Raw genomic sequence first — 23,278 nt, forward strand, 5'->3', positions numbered from 1 at the left:
TTTTTTTTTACTTGCTGTTTAAAAATAACAGGAACTATATCGTGTGTACAGTACAATATTTAGTAATTAGTACGGTAGCATTCATTGCCAGCTCACTGTTGCTGTCCCTCAGTTTGTCAGTTAAGTTTCTAGCCTTCTCACCTGCCGCTGTAGTCTGTGTGCAGTGAACACTCCTCTCCACACGAGGCGCTCGTTCAGCCGCAGCATCTGCATCTGCAGCACCAGCGAGCAAGTCGTTTTCTCGGACTTTCTGCGGACGGCGACGTTGACAACTTCACTATAGTGTGTGAGCCGGGAACACTGTGTGATATTAAAGTTTTATATCGACACAAGTTAGGACAGTCTCGGGAAAATGGGCACATATTTCGGGGATACGTCAGCGGCTGTGTGCGACGAATGAGGTTTTGGATAAATAACTTGCAGTTTGACAGTTTGATGAACTCCATCCGCGCGCTTCATGTTCAATAGGACAGGAGGAGGATCGTTTAAAATTAATCAAATCTCTCAATATTTGGAGGATTTCTACATATGGAAACAGGTAGTTGAATGCTAGAGGTGTTTTAGTCCAGTGTTGTGATGGGTAAAGATTATTACAGGGTCCTGGGCATAGAGAAGGGCGCCTCTGATGAAGAGATCAAGAAAGCCTACAGAAAACAAGCGTTAAGATTTCATCCCGACAAAAACAAAGCAGCCGGAGCAGAAGATAAATTCAAAGAGATCGCCGAGGCTTATGATGTCCTGAGCGATTCCAAGAAGAAAGACATCTATGACAGATATGGAGAGGATGGTAAGAGCTGTCAATCTCCCACTATAGATTGATATGTAGATAGACACATAGTCCTGACAAAGTACTGTGATCATTTTAGATAGTGACAATATGGTTCTTTGATATATTTAGTAGTACTGAATTATTACCGTGGTATTTATCCAAAAACAATGCCATGGCACAGATAGATAGATAGATTGATAGATTGGCAAATGGATGGATGGATAGACATATATAGACACATATACAGATAGATACACAGACAAATTGACAGACAGATAGATAGATAGATAGATAGGCAGATAGATAGATTGACAGACAGATAGAAATACAAATTGACGGATGGATAGATAGATAGATAGATAGATAGATAGGCAGATAGATAGATAGGCAGATAGATAGATTGACAGACAGATAGAAATACAAATTGACGGATGGATGGATGGATGGATGGATAGATAGACAACTTGACAGACAGATAAATAGACGTAACGTTAGATAGATACACAGACAAATTGACTGACAGATACACAGAAAAATTGACAGATAGATAGATAGATAGATAGATAGATAGATAGGCAGATAGATAGATTGACAGACAGATAGAAATACAAATTGACGGATGGATGGATGGATGGATGGATGGATAGATAGACAACTTGACAGACAGATAGAACAATTGACAGACAGATAAATAGACGTAACGTTAGATAGATACACAGACAAATTGACTGACAGATACACAGAAAAATTGACAGATAGATATATAGATAGGTAGATAGATCGATAGATAGACAGATGATAGATAATTAGATACACTGACAAATTGACAAATAGAAAGATGGATAGACAGAAAAATTGTCAGACAGATAAATAGAGATAGATAGATAGATAGATAGATAGATAGATAGATAGATAGATAGATAGGCTATCCCTTAAAAATGTGTTGAATTGTTAAGTTAAATTGACATAAAGTACAGACATACAGTCACACACACACACACAGCTATTATCTCCTGAGGGAAATTTGCTCTGAGATTTGTTTCTGCTTTTCTTTGGTACTCTAAAGGCCCGATATACTCGCGCTGAAGTTCTTTGTCGCTCGAGGGTGAAAAGAAGTTTGAAAACACAGAGAAACTGTTTGACTTTTCATTCATTCATGCGCCGCCCTCGTTTCTAGGACTGGGGTTTAACTGAATATTTAGACTAAATATGTGCGCAGTTAGTAAAAGCATCATAAAGGATGTGAATATGTTTCCATCAGCTCTGCTATCAAGTCTCATTTATTTAGAAAGTGCTTTAATACAGATAGCCTAGCTTTAAAGCAGCTTTCCACCATCAAACAAGAAAAAAACTGTCAGTTTTCACTGGTGTTTGACCTAGGTGAACACCAGAACACTAGAAATTAGCCTGAGAAGATTCAGAGCCACAAAGCCGCACCTATATATTAAGTAATCACCACAGACCAATGGCAGCTCGAAGGTATTTTAAAGTTTTCCTGAAAGTTTGCGCCGGTGAGCTGTTTCATACCGTCAAAATGAGCTCCAAACAAACATCGTTTTGGCTAGGGCTGCACGATATTGAAGAAAAATGTGAGAAAAAAAAAAAAAAGCGATATTTGATAATGCTTAATGCATGATAATGCTTCAAGTGTGTAAAAATGTCTGAAAGTGATCCATAGTGTTTTACTGTAGCATTACATAAAAAGTAGCCTAAGTGTCATATTTAATGTCAGTGTAAAGCAGCAAGGCTTAGGGTTTCATGTAGGCCTACGTTAGGTTTATTTAACAACAGAAATTGAATAGGCTAATCAATAATGAATTTGAAAATGGTTCTTATTAAAGCTACAAAAGTTATTCAGCAAAGAGCAGTGAGTGGTTTCCTATTTGTCTTTTGTTGTTTGATTAACATTAATCATACAGACGGAAGCAGATTTATTATGCTGCTGTCACTTTAAGAGCTGCACGGATCCAATATATTGTTACCCGCGCACCTTCTTTCTCAACTGTTTACTCCACTTAAGACATAACCAACTGTGTTTATGTGAATACTCACCAAGATGGCCATATAAACTGTGGAAGAGAACTGAATTTGGGAATTTCAGTAGATTAATTGGGATTTACGCGTAATTTGAATCATTCCCTCAGGTCTCGCGCTTATAATGCGGGAAATTCCCGCAAACATTTATTTACTTTAGCATGTAGGCTAGGTTGTGAGTAAATTAGTCCATGCAGATTATACGATTAAATCAGTCATTTTAAAACATTCTGCGAGACATAGGCTAATTTCACAAACGACGTGAGTGTTCAGCGGTGCTGCGTCTTCTCTCTCTCTCTAAACGCGCTTCACATCACCACATTTTGCACAAGGCAAGCGTCAAGCGCGCTGCAGGTGGTGATACTAGACTCTTGCGTTTCGGGAGTCGGGACAGTTGATTTGCATAATCGGGCCAGTGTTGCATGTAAAGTTTATCATTAATGTCTTTTTAAGTCTTGCCAATTTAAACATTTAAGCGATTTTAAATTATTCAGTACTCGCGCACTCTCTTAGAGAGAGTTTTCTCTGCACACGTACACAAGCCGCCTCACAAACAGCTTGCGAATAACAAAACTGAGTTCTTTTTTGCGGTTTACTGGCGAGTATCCTCGTAAACACAGTCGGTTGAGATAGAAAACGCATGTGTAACCGTAAAATGGATCCGTGGACTAGCTCTTAAAGTGACAGCAGCCTAATGTGTGTCTGTAATTAATGTTGATAAAAACAACAAAAGATAGCTTTAATTGTAAGGAATCAGGATTAATAGCCTATGTATTTAATTTATACAGGACTAAAAGACTATTCAGTGTTATTTTACATTGAATTACTTTATTCAGTTTCTGTTTTTTTTATTTATCTGAATACTAGTGTTACACCTACCCAAAAACTTTTCTCTTTATTGTACTTTATTTATTTGTGCTATTTTTTTTTTTCAGTTCAATTCTATTCAAAAATTGAAATCAAGCTTCCTTGTGTTGTGTAAACTCTTAAAGGTCCCATGACATGAAAATTTCACTTTATGAGGTTTTTTAACATTAATATGAGTTCCCCTAGCCTGCCTATGGTCCCCCAGTGGCTAGACATTTTGATAGGTGTAAACCAAGCCCTGGGTATTTTTGAGAAAATGAAAGCTCAGACGGGCGAATCTAGAAATCTTCCCCTTATGTCGTCATAAGGGGAAAGGTCACCTCCCCTTTCTCTTTTTTTCCCGCAAAGAGAATTTGGCCCGCCCATGAGAATATGAGCTGCGCGAGCGCGATATTGTTTTTTCCTCGAGAGACATCATGGCTTGCAAACGAGTGAAGCATGGCAGTTGCTCTGTGTTTGGATGTACAAATGAACACAAAAGTATTTTTTTAGTTCCTTCATCCGAGCCTCTGAAGAACCAGTGGGTTATGTGAATTTCTGATGTGTAAATGTTCAAATTCAGACAGATAATCTTTCTCTCAAAATCGTTCAATACTGTTTATGCATCAGTAAATCAAGCCAGTGACTAAAATATAAACTTCCCATCGTTTCTCTTGGTAGGATGAAAATAATCTTATTTAAACTGTGATTAAAATATATACAGAAAGCGATCAAAGAACAATCCCTTTCCAATCTCCCAAGCTGTCAATCACACAGCACGAGTTTTTCTGGACACTTGCCAAAACTCGTTATCAATCAATGACGCTGTTACACTGCACGACGAAGCTCTTACTGTACGTACCTCATGTTTGCATTGGTGAAATCATTAGTGAGAGTGCAGAAACTGCGTTGCAATGATAAGATCTTCATTCACGCGATCAACGGGCTGTCATCTGCTCAATGCTCATCATTGCAACCTTTTATGTGATGGGAATAGATCTAAATACTTAAACTTCTCACGATTCGTTAATCCCGATAGCTGTAATAGTAAAAATGTATAATAGCTGTAATAGTAAAAGTATTCGAGAGAGTTCCACATGTAATGCTAGATATTTCATATGCAAGCAAGTCAGCCAATCACAGCAGTGGGCGTTTACAATGAAGTCTCACAGCAGACACGCCCCTTCAAACAGAGTGTTCAAATCAGAGGCTAAAATCAGGCTAGGAAAAATGCCTTTTATTGCTAAATTATTAAAAATTTTGATCATTATAAGGGCACCCCAGGAAACTTTCTAAAATAATAAAATAATCCATGTCATGGGACCTTTAAGCAACAAAATGAACCCATTGTTTAAACACAAATACAGTGAGTGAGCAAACATTTAGGTGAGATAAATGATGCTCCCACACACACAGCTCCCTCCTCAAATTAAAAAAGTCCCCCTGTAAGAATCACCTAAGGGGGGAATGTAAAATCATGCATGTCGCAAACCATTTCGATATTTTCGATATATCGTGCAGCCCTCGTTTTGGCCAAATTTAGTTTGAACTGACGTCACACACATTGGTTCTTTGATTTCACTCAAAGTATATCGGGGCCTTAAGTGTGGCATGCATGGACTCAGTGAGCACCCTCAGTAGTGCATACAGTTAAGCTTTAGATTCTTTGAGTGAAGCCTGATGACCTTTGGTGACCGTTTGAGTTTTTTCTGAATGTTGCAAACACAGGAGCATGTAGTGTGGAATCGGCGCGGGACTTTATGAAACCGACTCTGATCTCCAGATTAAGAATTCAAACTGTACAGTGTGACTGGATCATTCCTGTGAGCTGGTTCTGCTCTTTCTATACACAGAATGCTGTTTTTTATATTTCCCTCAATGTTGACTTGCTGTTACCCACAAACATCATTTGTTTTTTTCCGCAGGGCTCAAAGGACATGCCGGAGGCGGCTCCAACGGCCCCAGCTATACTTTTCATGGTGATCCTCACGCCATGTTTGCAGAGTTCTTTGGTGGCCGTAGCCCATTTGATCAGTTTTTTGCATCCGCTGGCGGTGTAGATGATGACATGGACATTGACGACCCCTTTGCAGCCTTCGGAATGGGAGGAATGGGAGGAATGGGCGGATTTCCCAGATCCTTCAAGTCTCGGCCAGGCGGTCCGCACAGGGCCCGAGAAAAGAAGAAAGATCCGCCAGTAGTGCATGAGCTCAAAGTGAGCCTGGAAGAAGTGTTCTCTGGTTGCACCAAGAAGATGAAGATCTCTCGCAAGAGGCTGAACCCGGACGGCCGCACCATGCGCACCGAAGACAAGATCCTCACCGTGGACATCAAACGGGGCTGGAAGGAGGGGACCAAGATTACCTTTCCCAAAGAGGGAGACGAGACGCCGACCAACATTCCCGCCGACATAGTGTTTGTGGTTAAGGACAAGATTCACCCTGTTTTTCGGAGGGATGGCTCTGACATCGTCTACCCTGCAAAGATATCCCTCCGAGAGGTGAGTGTCTAGTGTCTGCTGCTGAGATAAAGTTACCTAACATCCAGTAATATACACCAGTGAACTTCTGTTAAGCTTATTAAAAGTGTTTGAGTACAGTAGAGATTTATTAACCCATCTTTTAAAAGCAGAATTATTTACTAGAATTCCTATCGTATAGTAAATCTTTAATTGTGGGTGTGGGAGGGGGTCTAGTTGCGATATGAGTGCTATTTTTCTTTTACATATTTTTTTTCTTTTACATTTTGAAAACTTCTCTTTTTTGTGTGTGTGTGGAGCAGCATTTACTGTGAATCGAGCCGCTCTGAGTCTGAGACACTGAAAATACCAGATCATGAGCTGCTCACACACACAGTGCCGCGCTTCACTCTGAAACATGCAGAACAGCATATATTTGTGGAATTAAGTTGCAGCTTTTGCGATTTGATAATCATACCAAGCCATATTGTGATTTTGGTTTTATTTCGATTAATTGTGAAGCCCTGGGATAAATACGGTTCAATTTATCAACATTAGTTTATACATTAGCCATCATGAACATAGAATCAGCTGTGACAGCATTTACTAATCTAGGTATAATGTTCATTTCTACGCATTATTTACCGTTTCAGGTTGATGTATTGTAAATAAATGAGAAAAGTAGATTTAAAAGAAGAGGAGTGAAGGCAAAAGTTAATCTTGTTTCTCTTTGTCTTTTCTTTTCTCCCTCTTTCTTTCACTCTTTCCAGGCTCTATGCGGCTGCACCATCAGTGCTCCCACCTTGGACGGCAGAACTGTCACAGTGACGTCACGTGATGTCATCAAGCCTGGTATGAAGAAGAGGATAGTGGGAGAAGGACTGCCTCTGTCCAAATGTCCTGAAAAGAAAGGAGACATGGTGCTCGAGTTCTTAGTGAAATTTCCGGACAAGTTGGGACCGAGTGCTCGTGAAGCTCTGGTTCAGATCCTACCCCCTTGATCATTGCGACCTCTATGAGGAGAGAGACTCCCTGATCAGATCCTGTGATCGGGCCCTTTTGATTTCATACAGATTATTGCACCTGAAAGCATCAGTGAGAAATGTACAAATAAGTCAACTTCAGAGAAACACAATAGAGCTCCAGTGTATTATTTATATCTCCTTGTATCGCAATGCACTTTTACAAAACACAGTGAAATGTTTCTGAAGTAATTTAGTGACTTTCGCATAATTTGAAGTACCCTGAGAGTAAATGCTCCGTCATCCTCCTGTTTATTTCTTCTGGTTTCTTTCCCCTTGAATTTGTTTATATTTTCTTTTATTAAAAATGTATTCCAGTTTTAGACTCTGAGCAGTAAACATTTAAAAAAAAACATCACCTCTGAACTTTAGGGTTTTATATATTTTTAAGGACCTCAAATAGTAATTATAAAACTGTGTGTGTGTGTGTGTGTGTGTGTGAGAGAGAGAGAGACTGTGACTGTGGGTGTGAAATCCCAATGACGGGGCTGCTGGGAGTTTTGAATTGAGTGGGCCCAATAAATTTACAATGGCTCTCGAGCATTTTCACTGTGCTTCCAGAGCATGTTAAGGTGCCAGGTCCCGTTTACCAGGTTGAAAATCCAGTCATTCCAATAAGAATCCGTGCGATTGGGTGTTTCGCATTAGGGCAAACGAGTTCCCCAAGCAGATTTCACTCATGTTCACGTTTGGTCAATTTTTCACATGAAATTTCACTAATGTGACCGTACCTTTAAAGTGTAGTCACATTTACTCAAATTTACACATTTACTCAAAAATTACTCCAATTTAGGTGTAATTTTGTGGGCAGAAAGACTACACTTTCTGTTGGTCAATGCCAAAGACAGTAAAAAAAATAGACACCTTGTCAAAATGTCCCAGAAATGACCGTTGACATCTTGCACTGATTACATAATTTGGAGCCAGTGTCTGCATAGTAGTGATAGTGAGGTGAAGCCACGGTATCCAGGTCCCACCCACACTCATGCTGCCACAGACTCAATCGCAAGCACAGCTGTCAATGACATTACATCTTGAACACTTGAACATACATCAGCATGAACTAAGAACTTCCTAAAATTACAGAAACCATTTTTTTAAGTGTAATTGGATTTTTTTTAGTTTGGCTCATGTCCCATTCGATTACATGGAGAGGGTGGGGTTTATGGCCTATACTGCAGCCAGCCACCAGGGGGCGTTATAAATGAACGTTTGCGGCACACTTGTTCAAGGCAGCAAATTTGCATGACTGAGTTGAACCTGTGGGGAAACCGCAATTGTGTGGATTCCTATTGGAATGCCTCGATTTTTTTTTTTGTGGCTGTGACCGCACCTTTACACTGCAGATAACACTCACTTTCTCCTCTTAGGAGTGACCCATGATGGGTTACTGTGATCTTCATGTCACCACTGTGATCTTGAGCACTTAATTGTTCCTTTGAAACCATCTCTTCTCTAGTTATTTTTTTAATTTAAGTTTTTTGTTGCTGTATTTTCGTTTCAGGCTTAAAATGCCTGAATGTAGTGTTAACAATGTACTAATGGGTAATATTTTTCTTGAGTATTGTGTGAATTGTGTAATTTTTGCGGCTAGTGGTGCAAAAATGACATTTGTATTTGCTAACCGGTATTCATTTGTGTGAATTTACAGTTATAAAACACCATAAAACATTAATTACAATTTAAACCACCTGTTGCTCGCAATAAATGTAGCTTTAAAATCATATTCTTTCATGGCCCTGGAAACTCAGCATCCGCATATTTTAGAGCCATATATTTATGCTGTTATTTTAATACGCTTATTGAGATGATGTACAGTGATGAGATGGTGGTTTTATTGATCAAATTGGATATTGCATCTTTGAACTGCCATTACCACAAGTCAATTTTTTAAAGAAATGACAGTATTGTGCCAAGACGAGGGCACATATGCACACAGTTTAAAGTACCTCGCACACTATTCCTGCAACATCAGCATGCTATTTAAAATTCACAATGAATAAAGTTAAGGAATATGTGTTTTTCTGTTTAAAAACAACTACTACTTTATATTGCTGTTTTTTAGTGGCATGCCTGACAACCCTTTATCATTTGCGTCAGTGTTTTTATTTCATGCAATTAAAGGCTGTCTTGCTGTCTTGCAAGTGCTGTCTTGTAATAAGTCTGTTACTGGACTGTATATGTTCCATGGTCATGGATAAGTATTTTTGTTAGCTCTAGAAAGGTTACGAGTTAAAATGTTAAAATTATTGGAACATTTATTATAATTTTTTCCTATAGTTTTCCTCTGCTCTAAATTATTTAAAGGACCTGTTTACACCAAGAACAATGACTATTATCATGCACAAAACCACGTCCTTTTTATTACACTGAACAAAATTATAAACGCAACACTTCAGTTTTTGCCCCCATTTGTCATGAGCTGAACTCAAAGATCTAAGACTTTTTCTATGTACACAAAAGGCCTATTTCTCTCAAATATTGTTCACAAATCTGTCTAAATCTGTGTTAGTGAGCACTTCTCCTTTGCCGAGATAATCCATCCACCTCACAGGCGTGGCATATCAAGATGCTGATTAGACAGCATGATTATTGCACAGGTGTGCCTTAGGCTGGCCACAATAAAAGGCCACTCATCTTTAAATACTGATACTATGTCTAGTAGTAGACATAGGTTACTTAAAATTACTAATAGTACTAGTATTACTAGTAGTAATCACTCCGCCCAAGTAGCAGTGCTTCGCCTTCTAAGAATATAGTTCCCAGTATGTATACGGTTAGAAGATGGTTATCTCATGTGGCCTTGTTATTCGTACACACTGTGACTATACAAATCACAACATGTAAATAGGAAAATGTTGCCGTTATTTTGTCACTTATTGGGAGCAGTATGCTAGCTGGAGCCGTTTACCTCCAGTCTTTGTGCTAAGCTAGGCTAGCGGTGGGTGCGTCAGACAGAGTTACGGCACGCACGGAGATGAAAAAGGTATGTATGGACTTATCTAACTCTGGGGGATACGGTGAATAAGCTGAAGTCCCAAAAAGTCACCCATAAAGTGCTCCTTTATGGAAAACTGGCAAAATAGTCTTTGGGAAATTTTGAGAAGACCCCCATGCAGTGCTGTGTCAGTGCCTTTAAAAGTGGAGGCTGGTGTTTCCGGAAATCTACATTCAGGATAGGTCAAACTAAAGGGCCATTGAAAGGAGCATGTGGCACATCATGTGGGACCTTTTGATTTCTGACTATCACTGACTTAGCAAGTTGCAGCATCGTGAGAAAACTGATTAGGATCAGAAATGACCGGGTTGTGTTCGTGAGATCCACGTAACCGACATCGGGTCCTTAATGAACGAATAATTGAAAGTATGGGATAGTACAGAGAATAATCAAATATCTAAATTAGAGCATTATCAATATTTATGCTTAGTTCCTAATTAGAAACACAATCTAAATGTAATAATCAAGTTGTACAAACAAGGTTAATTAATGATACACAGCTGAATTAAAAAATAACTAATCATATCAGTAACCATGGTAACTAAAGGAAACCAGGAAACTAAAGATATGCAAACTAAAAGTCCATGAAAACGAAACTAAGATAAAAACAACTGAATATCTGTGACAACTTTTTTTTTTTTTTGGTGACAAAGCACAAACTAGATGAAAATGTGTGTCCCACTTTACCAGATGCACCGTCCCAATTTACCTGAAAACGGCTGTAGAATAAAAATAGATTCTTATCATTTTTTAATCTCTCTCTCTCTCTCTCTCTCTCTCTATATATATATCTATATCTATCTCTCTCTCTCTCTCTCTCTCTCTCTCTCTCTCTCTCTCTCTCTCTCTCTCTCTCTCTCTCTCTCTCTCTCTCTCTCTCTCTCTCTATATATATATATATATATATATATATATATATATATATATAAACAACAAATTTTCCTTCAAAATCCATAGTTGGAGATACAAAAGACCTTGTGCATTTGTTTAAAACGTTAATAGTGTAGGTAGAATAGATTCACCCTATACTTGGAAACAGAATTAAAAAAAATAATAATGATGTGCACGGATAAATTATTTAGGCCTATAATAAATACTACAATATTGCATTAAAATAAGGATGGTCCAGTTTGATTTCCTGGTGACATTAAAAATAAAAATTAATAGTATTACAACAGGAATCTGAATTGTACTTGTACAATAACATGATCTGCAGTTTTATCCACTTCTCAATCTGTAGTTCTATGAGCCCAGGGCTTCACTTGATGTACTTTGGGGACACTAGTGGTCAGATATAGCTTACTTTATTCAAATAGCTGAAAAAAGCGAGGTGTTTTTTTATCTGTGCAGAAAAATTGTATGCGTTTTTATTTCTAAAAATAAATGCATAATAAAAGTACGGCCCCTGCAGTGCTGACTGATGTCCTGACCGCATCTCGCCTGTAGGTGGCAGCAGCGCGCATGTGTTTTTTGCTGTGCTGCTGTAGCGGTCTCAACACAGAGGAAGAACTGCTGGTTCTGTTGAGTGATGTGATATCCGCCTTCCTCTCACATACCAGAACATACTCCCTAAACACCCGCTTTAACCCTCCTCAACAATCAGCTTTTGTAATGAACACATTATAAGCCCGACGTTCCAGCGGTTCATGGTTGCCTCACTGTCAGAGTTAGTTTGGTAAGTGCCGTGATGTCTAGAGGATGCTAACATGCTAACTCACATTACTGTTAGCTGCTTTAGCGTCAGACTATGAATAGAAACATGTCAGACTGCATTAATCCTGAAACCTAAACGCATGAAAGTGATTTTTCAGTGGTCGGTTTAATTAATTGAGTTTAGTTCATCCTTTAAGTTAGTCAGATAGCGGTTCAAGTAAACGATGCAGAACCATTCTTTATTTTGGTTGAATGAAACCAGTTTAGTATAGATGTATGATGTCCTCCCAAATTAAAATTTCGCTTGTATATTACATTTGCTTTAAATGTAATTTTTTTTTTGGAGATTACTGTTTGAGAAAGACGACCTAGATCTCATAGAAACGTCCATATCGTTTTGGAGAAACATTTTCTATGACTTTTCCATTACTTGTCTTAAATTGTTTGAAATATGAATGCACATGAAAACAATATGTATTTAATGGATATAAATATTGTGATAATCAGTCTTGATGTGTATCGGTGCAACCTTGAGTTCCCAGAGTCATAGAAAATACCAGGGAATATCAGGGAATTTAGAAGCTATAGAATTTACATTTATTATTATGCATAAAATCAAGTAAAAATTAAATACTAACATTCCTAAGACTTTTTCACAGTACTGTATGTTTTTAATGTATGTAAATGGGTATTGTGTGAATCAGTCTCGATGTAGGAATTCTAAATTAAAGGCTAGAAAAGTCATAGAAATTACATTGACATTTATTCATCAAATTATAATAAGTAAAATCTTTTTCTGGTCTAAGTTTTAAATATTTTTCTTTGCTTGTATATTACATTTGCTACAAATTAGGTATTTAAGAAATAATAAATTGTTAAATAAATCGATATGATAATGCTTCAGGTTCTTAAAATCTATTAAAAGTTTATTTAAATGTATATTTAAAAACTGAAATGATTTCTGGGAAAATAAAGCATCACTACAGCAGTGTTTTAGCATTACATAAACACAAATCTGACAATGTCATTTTAACATAAAATATAATTATTTATTTTTGTTATTTAAATGTGTCTTTGTTATCAAAAACAAAAAACTAAACAGTGCTTTGTGTTTTTCAGGTTGACCTACATTAGATTTAATAGAAGCATTCAAGTAAGAAACAATACAGAAACTGAATAATCAAATGTAAAACAATAAAACTGCATAGTCTTCACATGAATTAAATATACATTGATTATTAAACCTAGAAAAGTTATTCAGTCAAGAGCAGTGAGTGATTTTCTCTTTATCTGTTGTTGTTTGACAGACAGCAGCAGGTTTGCTGTATTAGGCTGCTGTCGCTTTAAGTGTTCAACTGTTTACGTTCACATAACCTGTGTTTACATGAGTACTAGCCAAGACAGTGTGTGTATTTGACAGTTTAAGTGCAATAAGCCACAAAAGAGAACTGAATTCGGGATCGCACGCTGTCCGAGAGGCGTCTCTCTGTGTGCGTGCATTGGGTGTGAGTCAGACAACGCGTTAGATGTTTTCCACAGCTTATTGTACTTAATAACTCTTTTTAACTTCAAGCAAGTCACGTGTAAATAACAGTCGCGTGCCCAGTCTATTGACTTTTCACATGTTTTTGATGTAGCCTGTTAAAATCATTTAGTCATCGCAAGCCGGTGCGATACGCATATCGCGATATGTACATTTGTGATATTTCAATCATTTTGATATATCGTGCAGCCCTACTACAATATCTTTTTCTCCATTTCCATTTGTTTCTCTTTGTATCGCAGGTCTGGAGATTTCCTTTGAATGGGTTGAGCTCATGAGACTTTCTCCTTTGATTTGGGCACATAAAGAACGGCATTAAAGGTGGTTCACAGACCCCTTTGTGTTAAAACATTGTGCCTGTGCAATAAACAAAGACAGCAGCACCCACAATGCCACTTGGATTGGGCCGCAGAAAGAAGGCGTCTCCGCTGGTGGAGAACGAGGAGGCCGAGCCGATCCGGGCCGGACTGAACGTCCCGGGGTTGGATGGCCTGGATGGTGGCAGGGTCGGCCTGGGTGAAGGAGCTGCCCAAGAGGGTTTACCACCTCCACCCACCGGCCTGCGACCCCGCCTGATCTTCCACACCCAGCTGGCTCACGGCAGCCCCACGGGACGCATTGAGGGCTTCAGCAATGTGCGTGAGCTTTACGCCAAGATAGGAGAGGCCTTTGGGATTCTTCCAACAGAGGTGAGGGGCTAAATTAGGGATGAGTAACGATTTTTGTATATTCAGTTAGCTGATTTAATTATAGAATATCGAATAGGTTGTGCGATTATGGTCTTAAAAAAATCCCCATGTCTTCGGTGCTGATGCGGTGGTGACGCGTTAATGTAACCAGAGGGTGGCAATGCCAATAACGCACCTAAAAGCTGTCACAAAGAACCGGCAAAAGTATTGATTATGAATGTGTAAAATGTAGCAAGGAGACATTTTAATTGTTTATTAATAAACTTGTGTTTTCTGTGTCAGCATCGGACTTGGCTGCAAAGATGAAGTTGACAGTGCTGACTCGCCATCTTCACAGTATTTTGAACGCGCCTATAGAGAGAAATGCACATTTCATATGGAGTACATAAGCAGAGAGTAGTCTGTTTCTTTTTGTTTTGAATTGATTTGTTTAAAAATGAGACATTTCAAGCTTTCTATAGATATATTTTTATATATATAGATATATTTTATATATATAGATATATATAGATATATATATATTTTTTTTTTTTTTTTTTTTCTCGTGAGGTAAGTAGCCTATACGCTGAGTTTCGGTTCATTTATGAAACAAGCTCCAGTTCACGAGCAAGTGATCGCGCCGGCGCCTCCACATCCTGATTATATATTGTCTGCTATGTTTGCTTCTCATTTATTAAGTCCAGGCAACTGGCTGATGAAAATTAAGATTCAATACAAAACAAAATTCTATTTAAAGAAAGGCTTTCTACAAAACAAAACTTAATGAAGTGGTCAAAATCATGTCTGACCCACTCCATATGTCTCCCGATATATTGCGCATCTTATGATCCTTACTTATGCTGTTCACTTTTCATATAATCAACATAGATGAAATTAAAAAATAACATTATATTATTTAAACATAAATATGAAACTAAATACGTTTTATTTAATGGCTACAACATGTATAGTAAAGTACAGAGAAATTTAATGTCAGAGCGGGATTTGAGCGAACACTGTCTTGAGCATGTGGGGGAGGGGTGCGATTTTCGTATAATGAATAATTCCCAGCGATCATCGAATATTATTTTTGCTTGAAATGCCAATCCCTAGACTAAATGCCTACATCCTTTCTCAGGTGATGTTTTGCACACTGAATACTCACAAAGTGGATATGGACAAACTTTTGGGTGGCCAGATCGGGCTGGAGGACTTTATATTCGCTCACGTGAAGGGTCAGAGGAAAGAAGTGGAGGTGTTTAAAGGAGAGGATGCACTGGGGCTCACCATCACTGATAATGGAGCTGGCTATGCTTTCATTAAGGTAAGAGAAATTATCTGGGCTTTCAACCCTCTGGTGCCCTTCGCGTGTCGGTCAAAAATTACAGATTTTTTTTTTTTTTTCAATGAAATTAATGTACTATATTTTAGTTCAATAATGTTTTTTTATTTCATATTTTGTATTTTTAGGTGATTTTATGGTACTAAATTATATTTACGCTGTATTTATAATCCATTTATTCACTTTTTGAGCACAGACCTGAAATTTTAATTTCCAACTTAAACTGTCGTAAATCTTGAATGCTTTAGAGCACAGACTTAAGTCTCTTTTCAAAGACGACACTTAGCAGATTATTGCTAGTGTTAAAAGTTTTAAAAAGTGAACTTAAAAAAAGTTACAGAATTTTATGTTTATTGTTATGAAAAATTAGCAAAAATACTATTAATTTTTTATATGAAATATAGATTTTGAAAAACATGTTTTACTCTAAAACTGTGAGAAAATCAAAGCCATAAATCTAAACAAGTTGTGTTAAAAATTTGAGCCTGATATCTCAAAAAAATGAACTTTCAGTAAGATTTTGTTTGGCCGCAGTACCAAACGTTTCCACAAGATTAAATTCGTCTCCCATTCATTTCCAATGCGGTCATTTTTGACCGCGAGGAACACAAGTGTGACTATTTTTTTCAGGACCATTTAACCTGTTCAAATCATGTCCATTTTTTTTTTTTTTGTGTTCACATAACAAGTGCCAAAACGTTTCGTACCATTCCAATGAATATAAAACACACAAATGTAACATTTTTCAGTCAAAAATGACCAAAGAGCACCACAAGTTCATGTTTTTGATGTCTGAAACTAAAGTGCTTTTCACTCTTGAAATAGTTAATTTTTTGGGGGTCATTCTGAAAGCCGATAACAATAACAAGCCGATGGTCGGGGCGTTTTTGAGCGTCATTCGGCTTAGTTTTTGGCGAATGCCGTCAGGTTTTTTTGTAATGCTGTTTGTTATAACTCTTAAAGTCTATAATTCTGATGGGATGAATCAGATTTGATGCTGTTGTAAATGAGCTGATATAAGCACACCTGTGATTGATTGCACATCAGTTAGATGCTATATCAGTGCTAAAAATTGTGCCAAGTTCAAACTTCACATTGTACCTAACAAATACCTCTTAATAATAATAACCTTATCCTCATCTTGAGCAATAATACCACCCAACCTTCTTAAATCATCTGATAATCATCTGTTTCCTTTGCAGAGAATAAGAGAAGGCAGTATTATTCATCAGATTCAGGTCATCAACGTGGGCGACATGATCGAGTCGATCAACGGACAGATACTCATCGGCTGTCGCCATTATGAGGTTGCCAAGATGCTGAAGGAACTGCCCAAAGGGAAAACCTTTGTCTTGAAGATGGTGGAGCCTATGAAGGCATTTGGTAAGACTTTTTGAACACACTAGCTGACGATGACCACAGTGAATTTGATATGATGATTTTGACCTGTTTTTTGTTTTTAGACATGATCAGTCAGCGGTCAGGAAGCAGGTCAGGCTCTGCACAGTTAGGAACGGGCAGAGGAACCCTGCGCCTGAGATCTAAAGGACCAGCCACCGTAGAGGAACTGGTGAGATTCCTTGCTCAGGGGTATAATGATCTCAGATCAGTTCAGTTCACGGGTCACTAAACTGAGTCAGCAAATATGAGTTAGCATTTGTGTGCTTGGAAAGGTCTAGGCATCTCTTACTGTCTTGCAATACGGTACACATTGCACTATATATTCCGCAGGTTAATATATTGTAATGCATAACAATATAGTTATCAATCAATAACATACTTATCAATACTGATTGATAACTGGATTGATTAAAGTAAGAGAGAGACCTAGATCTCATTGAATCTTCCTCATGAAGAAATGGCCATTTTACAGTTTGCACTTATTTAGATGACTTTTTTAAAGGGTCTTTTTAAAAACCGTTTTTAACTAGGCAAGGCAAGGCAAGGCAAGTTTATTTATATAGCACATTTCATACACAATGGCAATTCAAAGTGCTTTACATAAAAGAAATTAAAATAATAAAAAGAAATAAGAATAATTAAAACAGTTAAGAAAAAATAAAAAAATAAAATACAGTACAGTACAGTACAAACAGTCGGACGAACATTGGCACAGTGCTCATTCAGTAAATGCATAGCTAAAAAGATGTGTTTTGAGTCTAGATTTGAATGTGACTACAGTAGGAGCACATCTGATCTCCTCTGGAAGCTGGTTCCAGCTGCGGCTGGCATAATAGCTAAAAGCAGACTCGCCATGCTTTGAGTGAACCCTTGGTATTTCTAGCTGATATGATCCTAGTGATCTGAGTGATCTGTTGGGTTTATATTCAGTGAGCATATCTGCAATGTATTGAGGTCCTAGGCCATTGAATGATTTATATACCAGTAATAATACTTTAAAATCAATCCTAAATTTAACTGGGAGCCAGTGTAAAGACCTGAGGACTGGTGTGATATGTTCATATTTTCTGGCTCATATATTAACTAGAAAAAATATGTAGCGCTCCAAACAGAAAAAAAGTTCTTGTGCTGCAGGTCCTTGTACTACAGGTGCGTAGAGCCAATGGCATATAGAATAAACAAGAGGAGTGGCTAGCCCCACACTGATCCAGTCAAGACTGGAAGTCTACAAAAACATATTTTATTTTTCAAATTACATCGTGCAAAAAAGTGCAAAGTGCATGTGGGTTAAAAACAGAATAGGCACTGAAGATAGCAATGTGCTGAAACGTTTGCTGGTGTCTATTCTGTTTTTAACCCACATGCACTTTGCACTTTTTTGCACGATGTAATTTGAAAAATAAAATATGTTTTTGTAGACTTCTAGTCTTGAGTGGATCAGTGTGCGGCTAGCCACTCCTCTTGTTTAAAAACCGTCTTTAAAAGTATTTTTGTCTTGTTTTTCAAAACTAATATCTAAACGTTCTTAAATCAACACACAATGACTACAGATGCAAAATTAAGATATGAAGTCTTGTTTTCTGAGAAACTGAACAAAATTATGCGAGTTTACACTTGAAACAATAACAAATATTTGTCATTGGGGTATTAAAACTAGTTTTCCCCTTTGAATTAAGATGATTCATCTGAGCCTGTTGGCAGATATTTGTAATGTCTTAATCATAAACTCACTTGATGTTTATCCATATCATTTTGCCTTGATTTAAAGGGTTAGTTCACCCAAAAATGAAAATTCTGTCAGTAATTACTCACCCTCATGTTGTTCCAACTCCGTAAGACTTTCGTTCATCTTCAGAACACAAATTAAGATATTTTTGATGAAATCTGAGAGCTGGCTCACTCCTTCATAGGCTTCTATGTAATTTCATCTGCCGGCCCAGAAAAGGTAGTAAAGGCATTAAAATAGTCAAAGTGACTACAGTGGCTCAACCTTAAGTTTATCAAGCGACGAGAATACTTTTTGTGCGCAAAAATAACGACTTTATTCATCTCTTCATTTTCTTTAAGAATCTTTAGATAATTGCACTGCAGTGTGATCAGGTACAGTAAAAGTTATGTCCATATTGATTGGGAGCAGAGGTATTCAAGCCTTAAGTTATTATTTGTAATATTAATTAAAAAGTATTCTGAAACTTTGTGTTGCTAGTACAACTCATTGATTATCTCTAGACTTTTACTTTTACATATTGACATGTTGTGTTCCCTTCTCTTTTTTCCTTACATTTTCTTTACTTGGCCTTTAAAAAGTTTTCATTACTTGAATTGTAGGAAATATAGATGCACATTACAAATATGTATTTAATGGATGTAAATAAATATTGTGAGAATCAGTATTTTAATGTACAGTATGATTGTATCGGTACATTCATAGAAATTCAAGGCTAGAAAAGATCACACTGACATTTATGCATTAAATTTTGTCAAAGATTGAAAAAAAAAGAGGTGCATTTTTAATTTACATTTTTATTAGATGTTTCTTGTCGTCATATTATTATTATTTTTTTTACAAACATTTTCTGCACAATTTTTCTTTTCAAATAGAACATTTGCAACGAGCTGGAAATGCTACAGTTATAATGTGACTCCATATATTCAGAATGCAAAACATGGATGGATGGATTGGTTTGTAGTTTAAGACTATTTAACATTTTTACAAACTGGACAAAACCTCATCTGTGTTATGCTATGCCATAGTGTTGCCAAAAATATCAGTATTTTATTAATACTGAAATGTCTGCAATGGTAATTTTTTTAGGTAAGCAAGGTAATCTGTAATATTTTCATTCATTTATTTGTGTTGCAGCCGTCAGCTTTTGAAGAAAAGGCTATTGAGAAAGTGGATGATCTGTTGGAGAGCTACATGGGTATTCGAGACAGTGAACTCGGTATGCATCCCTGCGTATTCCAGTTTTTGTCCAGTTTTTCTTTCTTTAAGTGGTGTTTCTAACTCTCACACTCATTCACAGCTGCCACGATGGTTGAGCTCGGCAAGGACAAGAAGAACCCGGATGAGTTTGCTGAAGCTTTGGACGAGACTCTGGGTGATTTCGCATTTCCAGATGAGTTTGTGTTTGATGTGTGGGGTGCCATAGGCGATGCTAAGGTCGGTCGCGTGTAATTCTAGAAACGGCTAAAATGGCAATTCTAGAAAACACTCCTTTAGGAACACTATGGGATTTTAATTTTGTTCTTTTTGGGAGCATACGCTGGGATGCTGGAAACACTTGTATGTAGGCCTCTAACAGATGTTATCAAGACACTACGTTGAATGCATTTTTAAAAGATTTTGACTATGATTGGTTGAGCCTAATCACTTGTGCGAAATGTCTTATTTAGTCGGATATCAAGCAAAAGAGACTCATTGAATTCGCAAAGTGTTCGCTCCAGGGACCATGTCTCGTATCCCTGTGAGGTTTCTCTGTTACATACTGTGACTTTCACTTGCACTGTGTTGCCCGACGCTGTATAAATTGCACGCTATGGCACGGATCACAGACCACACGGTGCAGAGATCGAGGCAATGCTGGTCTGCACTGGTGTGGATCTGACCCGTCCCGTGGCAGTATTACAGACCATTTGTCTTATCAACACTATAATGATTCCCTAAAGCATGTGCTGTCTTGTTATGTACTCTTGTCCTCTCTTATATTAAGGATTTCAAGTGGCTTAGAAGTTGTTGCAATGAACTGTTTCTAAATGACCTCTAGTGCTTTACATTTCCAGTTCTGTGGCTTAGCTTATTTTAAAAGAGAAATGGGAAAGAAATAAAACATTGATTTTTATGTTAGTAGTGTGGTCAACTAGGCTACCATCTATTGCCAAACATAAGGAAATCTTTTTCTTTTTTTTCTCTCAGTAAAATCAGTATTATTAAGTATCATGAAGTATTATAAATAGTATTTATCCTTTTCAGGATTGATAGAGGAATAAGGAAGGGATTAGAAGTTGGGCTGGGCGATATGACTAATATCAAACCAACCGTCATTGCAGCCAAAAGCATAAAGTAAAATACAAATCAATGTTTTTCATGGTTATGAACATGCTGAAAATTGATATTTAATCATTTTCATCTTTATGCACAAATATAACCAGTATATAGTAGTAAACGACTATATTTACCTACATATATTTTTATGCCATGAGGATTTAAGTGAATTTTTTATTGATAATGCAAATTAATTGTTTAATGTTGAATTGTTGAGAGTTTTGATGGGAGGAAAAATTATATTTTAATTCTTTTGCGTTCATTCGCAATGCTTTTGTTTTCATTTTCAAAGCATTTGTGTTCTCTTGCATTCTCCTGAGAAACCTCACAAAACTTTTGGGTGGGAGGGAAAAAGTATATTTCTATTCTGTACTATTTCTAAACTATACTAACTTTTGCGAGCAAACACAAAGTTTCTCAGGGGAACCGCAGTACTTTGTCTAGAGAAAGCAAAAGTGTTGCGAGTGATCGCAAAATCTAATTTCTAAAATCTAATTTTCCTCCTATCTCATTTAGTTTCCAAGCGAACGCCAACCTTTTGTGACTCAGCGACTCTGTATGGTATGCTTAAAGGCAGGGTAGGTAGGATTTATTAAAAATTAAAGATCCAAATTTGTTAAAACTTTCTATATATATCAATACATAATTAAAATGTAAGAACTCTGAAAAAAAGAGTATAAAAATCAAGTGACTCTAGACCGTTTAATCTGTATTAAACACAGCTCATTATTTCGATTCGGGACGAATCAAAGGATTGGCTTAGGCGACTGTCACTCTCTCGCAACCATGGCAACCACCCTTTTGCCACACAGCACCTGCCCACTTGCGCGCGACCGTTTGATTTGAGGAGTGCGAGAGGCACGGAACCTGATCACACCTCCGTCCAGTAGATGGCGGTAATGCACTATGTTTGCAAGCTGCCAATAAAATCTATCGAAGAAGAAGAAGAAGGCACTGAACCTAGGAATACCAAAACAATGGCAGAGAAAGAGCAATCTAAATTTACAGTACCGGCATATGCAGTTAGTGAAGGCAAACCAGGCAAAAAAATGCCCCTTCCCCTCCGCTTGTCTCAGGTAAATAATGCGTCCTCTAGCTCAGCGGTCGGAGTCGCGCGTTCATGTGTTTTGGGGGCGTGGCTTTGGAAGAAGCACAGAAATGAGGGGTTGGAGTGAATGGAAATAATGAGATGTCTTTAAAACAGTCGTGAGAGGTCTACAGACACTCGATTTTGATACTTTCTTTTTCAGAGTACTTACATTTTAATTATGTATTGATATGTACATAAAGTTCAAACAAATTTGAAAAATAAAATTTTTAGACCATTTCTACCTACCCTGCCTTTAATGTTATACTGCCAGCACAATTATTGTGTGAGTATATTGTGAATATTTGATGTATATCGCCCAGCCCTAATTAAAAGTGAATATTAAAGCACTGATGGGAAGGTAGAGGCTGTGGATGGCATTGATCTGAGTGTATATAGTGTTGATGTGTTAACGGAAAATACACTACAGTAGCATTTCCAAGATACTGACAATAGCACTGCAAATATGACCAAACACAGACATTGTACTCTAAGCACATGAAGATTTATTAAGTTAGTTGAACTCAGAGATTATTATTACTCTTAACCAGGCTGTTCAACACTGTAGTATTTCCACATCTGTAACTTCAGAGCATGTTTTAAATGTAAAGTACTGATCATGTGATGGTTAAAACTCAAAACTGTATATTTCTTCCTCTTTATTATTATTTAGCCAGGCGCCATTTCTTATGGAGGACATAAGTTAATGTTTAAAGGACCAGAACGAAAAATTTAAAAAAGAAAAAAAAACTGTTACATGTTTAGGTGTTACTTTTTACATACTGTAAAGCTATCAGTGTAGCTTGAACACAGCGCTCTTGTGGTTGATTTACTTTGGACACTTTTTTCATTCAATGCTTTTTGAACATAATTAGATATGTTGTTTTTAAGAATGACTAGTTTACACTGATGTAATAGTTCTGATGGACTACTCAGACTACATTCAAATGGCAATAATCATATAAGTCTTATGTGTTACATTTTTTTTTTTTCATTGACAGAAATGCTATTGCACCAAATTGTTATTTGTTACTGATTTCTCAACAGTATTAAAATAAACAAAACAATTTGTGTGATTTTGTTTTTGTGTTCTGGAAAGCAGGCGGTGTTTTTGTTTCTAACAGTTGTTCATTGAAACATTGGGTTCGTTCTCCTTGGCTAAACATAAACAACCTCTCCAAGGGCATATTTCCATTCTTTACGTTTGCATTACTAATGAGGCTGTATATGGGAATGAGTGACCTGCACTGAAAACATAATTCAAGACTTACTTAATATAGTATTCTTAAAGGTGAACTAAGTAACTTTTTTTACCTTAACCGAACAGCTTCGGAGTCATTGGAATGGTTATATGACATTTTTCGGGTTGAATGGTGGTCGTCTCGCACCCCTCGAGCGCCTGTGAGCGGAAA

General features: G+C 37.3%; 2 protein-coding genes across 2 annotated transcripts; both read left to right on the forward strand.

The window, feature by feature from the left end:
• Positions 1 to 243: 243 nt before the first annotated feature.
• Positions 244 to 7,447, forward strand: dnajb1a (DnaJ heat shock protein family (Hsp40) member B1a). Its single transcript, XM_084123260.1, has 3 exons — positions 244 to 787; positions 5,575 to 6,149; positions 6,878 to 7,447. The coding sequence occupies exons 1-3, from the start codon at positions 577 to 579 to the stop codon at positions 7,106 to 7,108; spliced, it is 1,017 nt and encodes a 338-aa protein (XP_083979386.1). The 5' UTR covers positions 244 to 576; the 3' UTR covers positions 7,109 to 7,447.
• Positions 7,448 to 11,622: 4,175 nt separating this feature from the next.
• On the forward strand, positions 11,623 to 22,933 carry gipc1 (GIPC PDZ domain containing family, member 1). The gene is made up of 7 exons (XM_084131349.1): positions 11,623 to 11,802; positions 13,566 to 14,012; positions 15,130 to 15,315; positions 16,536 to 16,716; positions 16,797 to 16,903; positions 19,598 to 19,679; positions 19,761 to 22,933. The coding sequence occupies exons 2-7, from the start codon at positions 13,713 to 13,715 to the stop codon at positions 19,910 to 19,912; spliced, it is 1,008 nt and encodes a 335-aa protein (XP_083987475.1). The 5' UTR covers positions 11,623 to 11,802; positions 13,566 to 13,712; the 3' UTR covers positions 19,913 to 22,933.
• Positions 22,934 to 23,278: the final 345 nt, after the last annotated feature.

This window comes from Abramis brama (assembly GCF_963993115.1).
Source record: "Abramis brama genome assembly, chromosome: 1".
In the NCBI taxonomy this organism is placed as follows: domain Eukaryota; kingdom Metazoa; phylum Chordata; class Actinopteri; order Cypriniformes; family Leuciscidae; genus Abramis; species Abramis brama.

Bases quoted from the DNA above. Each gene is read 5' to 3' on its own strand.
- dnajb1a (XM_084123260.1), top strand. From the start codon at position 577: ATGGGTAAAGATTATTACAGGGTCCTGGGCATAGAGAAGGGCGCCTCT. The intron at 788-5,574 runs GTAAGAGCTGTC...TTTTTTCCGCAG, and splicing joins TGACAGATATGGAGAGGATG to GGCTCAAAGGACATGCCGGA. The intron at 6,150-6,877 runs GTGAGTGTCTAG...CACTCTTTCCAG, and splicing joins CAAAGATATCCCTCCGAGAG to GCTCTATGCGGCTGCACCAT.
- gipc1 (XM_084131349.1), top strand. From the start codon at position 13,713: ATGCCACTTGGATTGGGCCGCAGAAAGAAGGCGTCTCCGCTGGTGGAG. The intron at 14,013-15,129 runs GTGAGGGGCTAA...ATCCTTTCTCAG, and splicing joins TTGGGATTCTTCCAACAGAG to GTGATGTTTTGCACACTGAA. The intron at 15,316-16,535 runs GTAAGAGAAATT...TTTCCTTTGCAG, and splicing joins CTGGCTATGCTTTCATTAAG to AGAATAAGAGAAGGCAGTAT.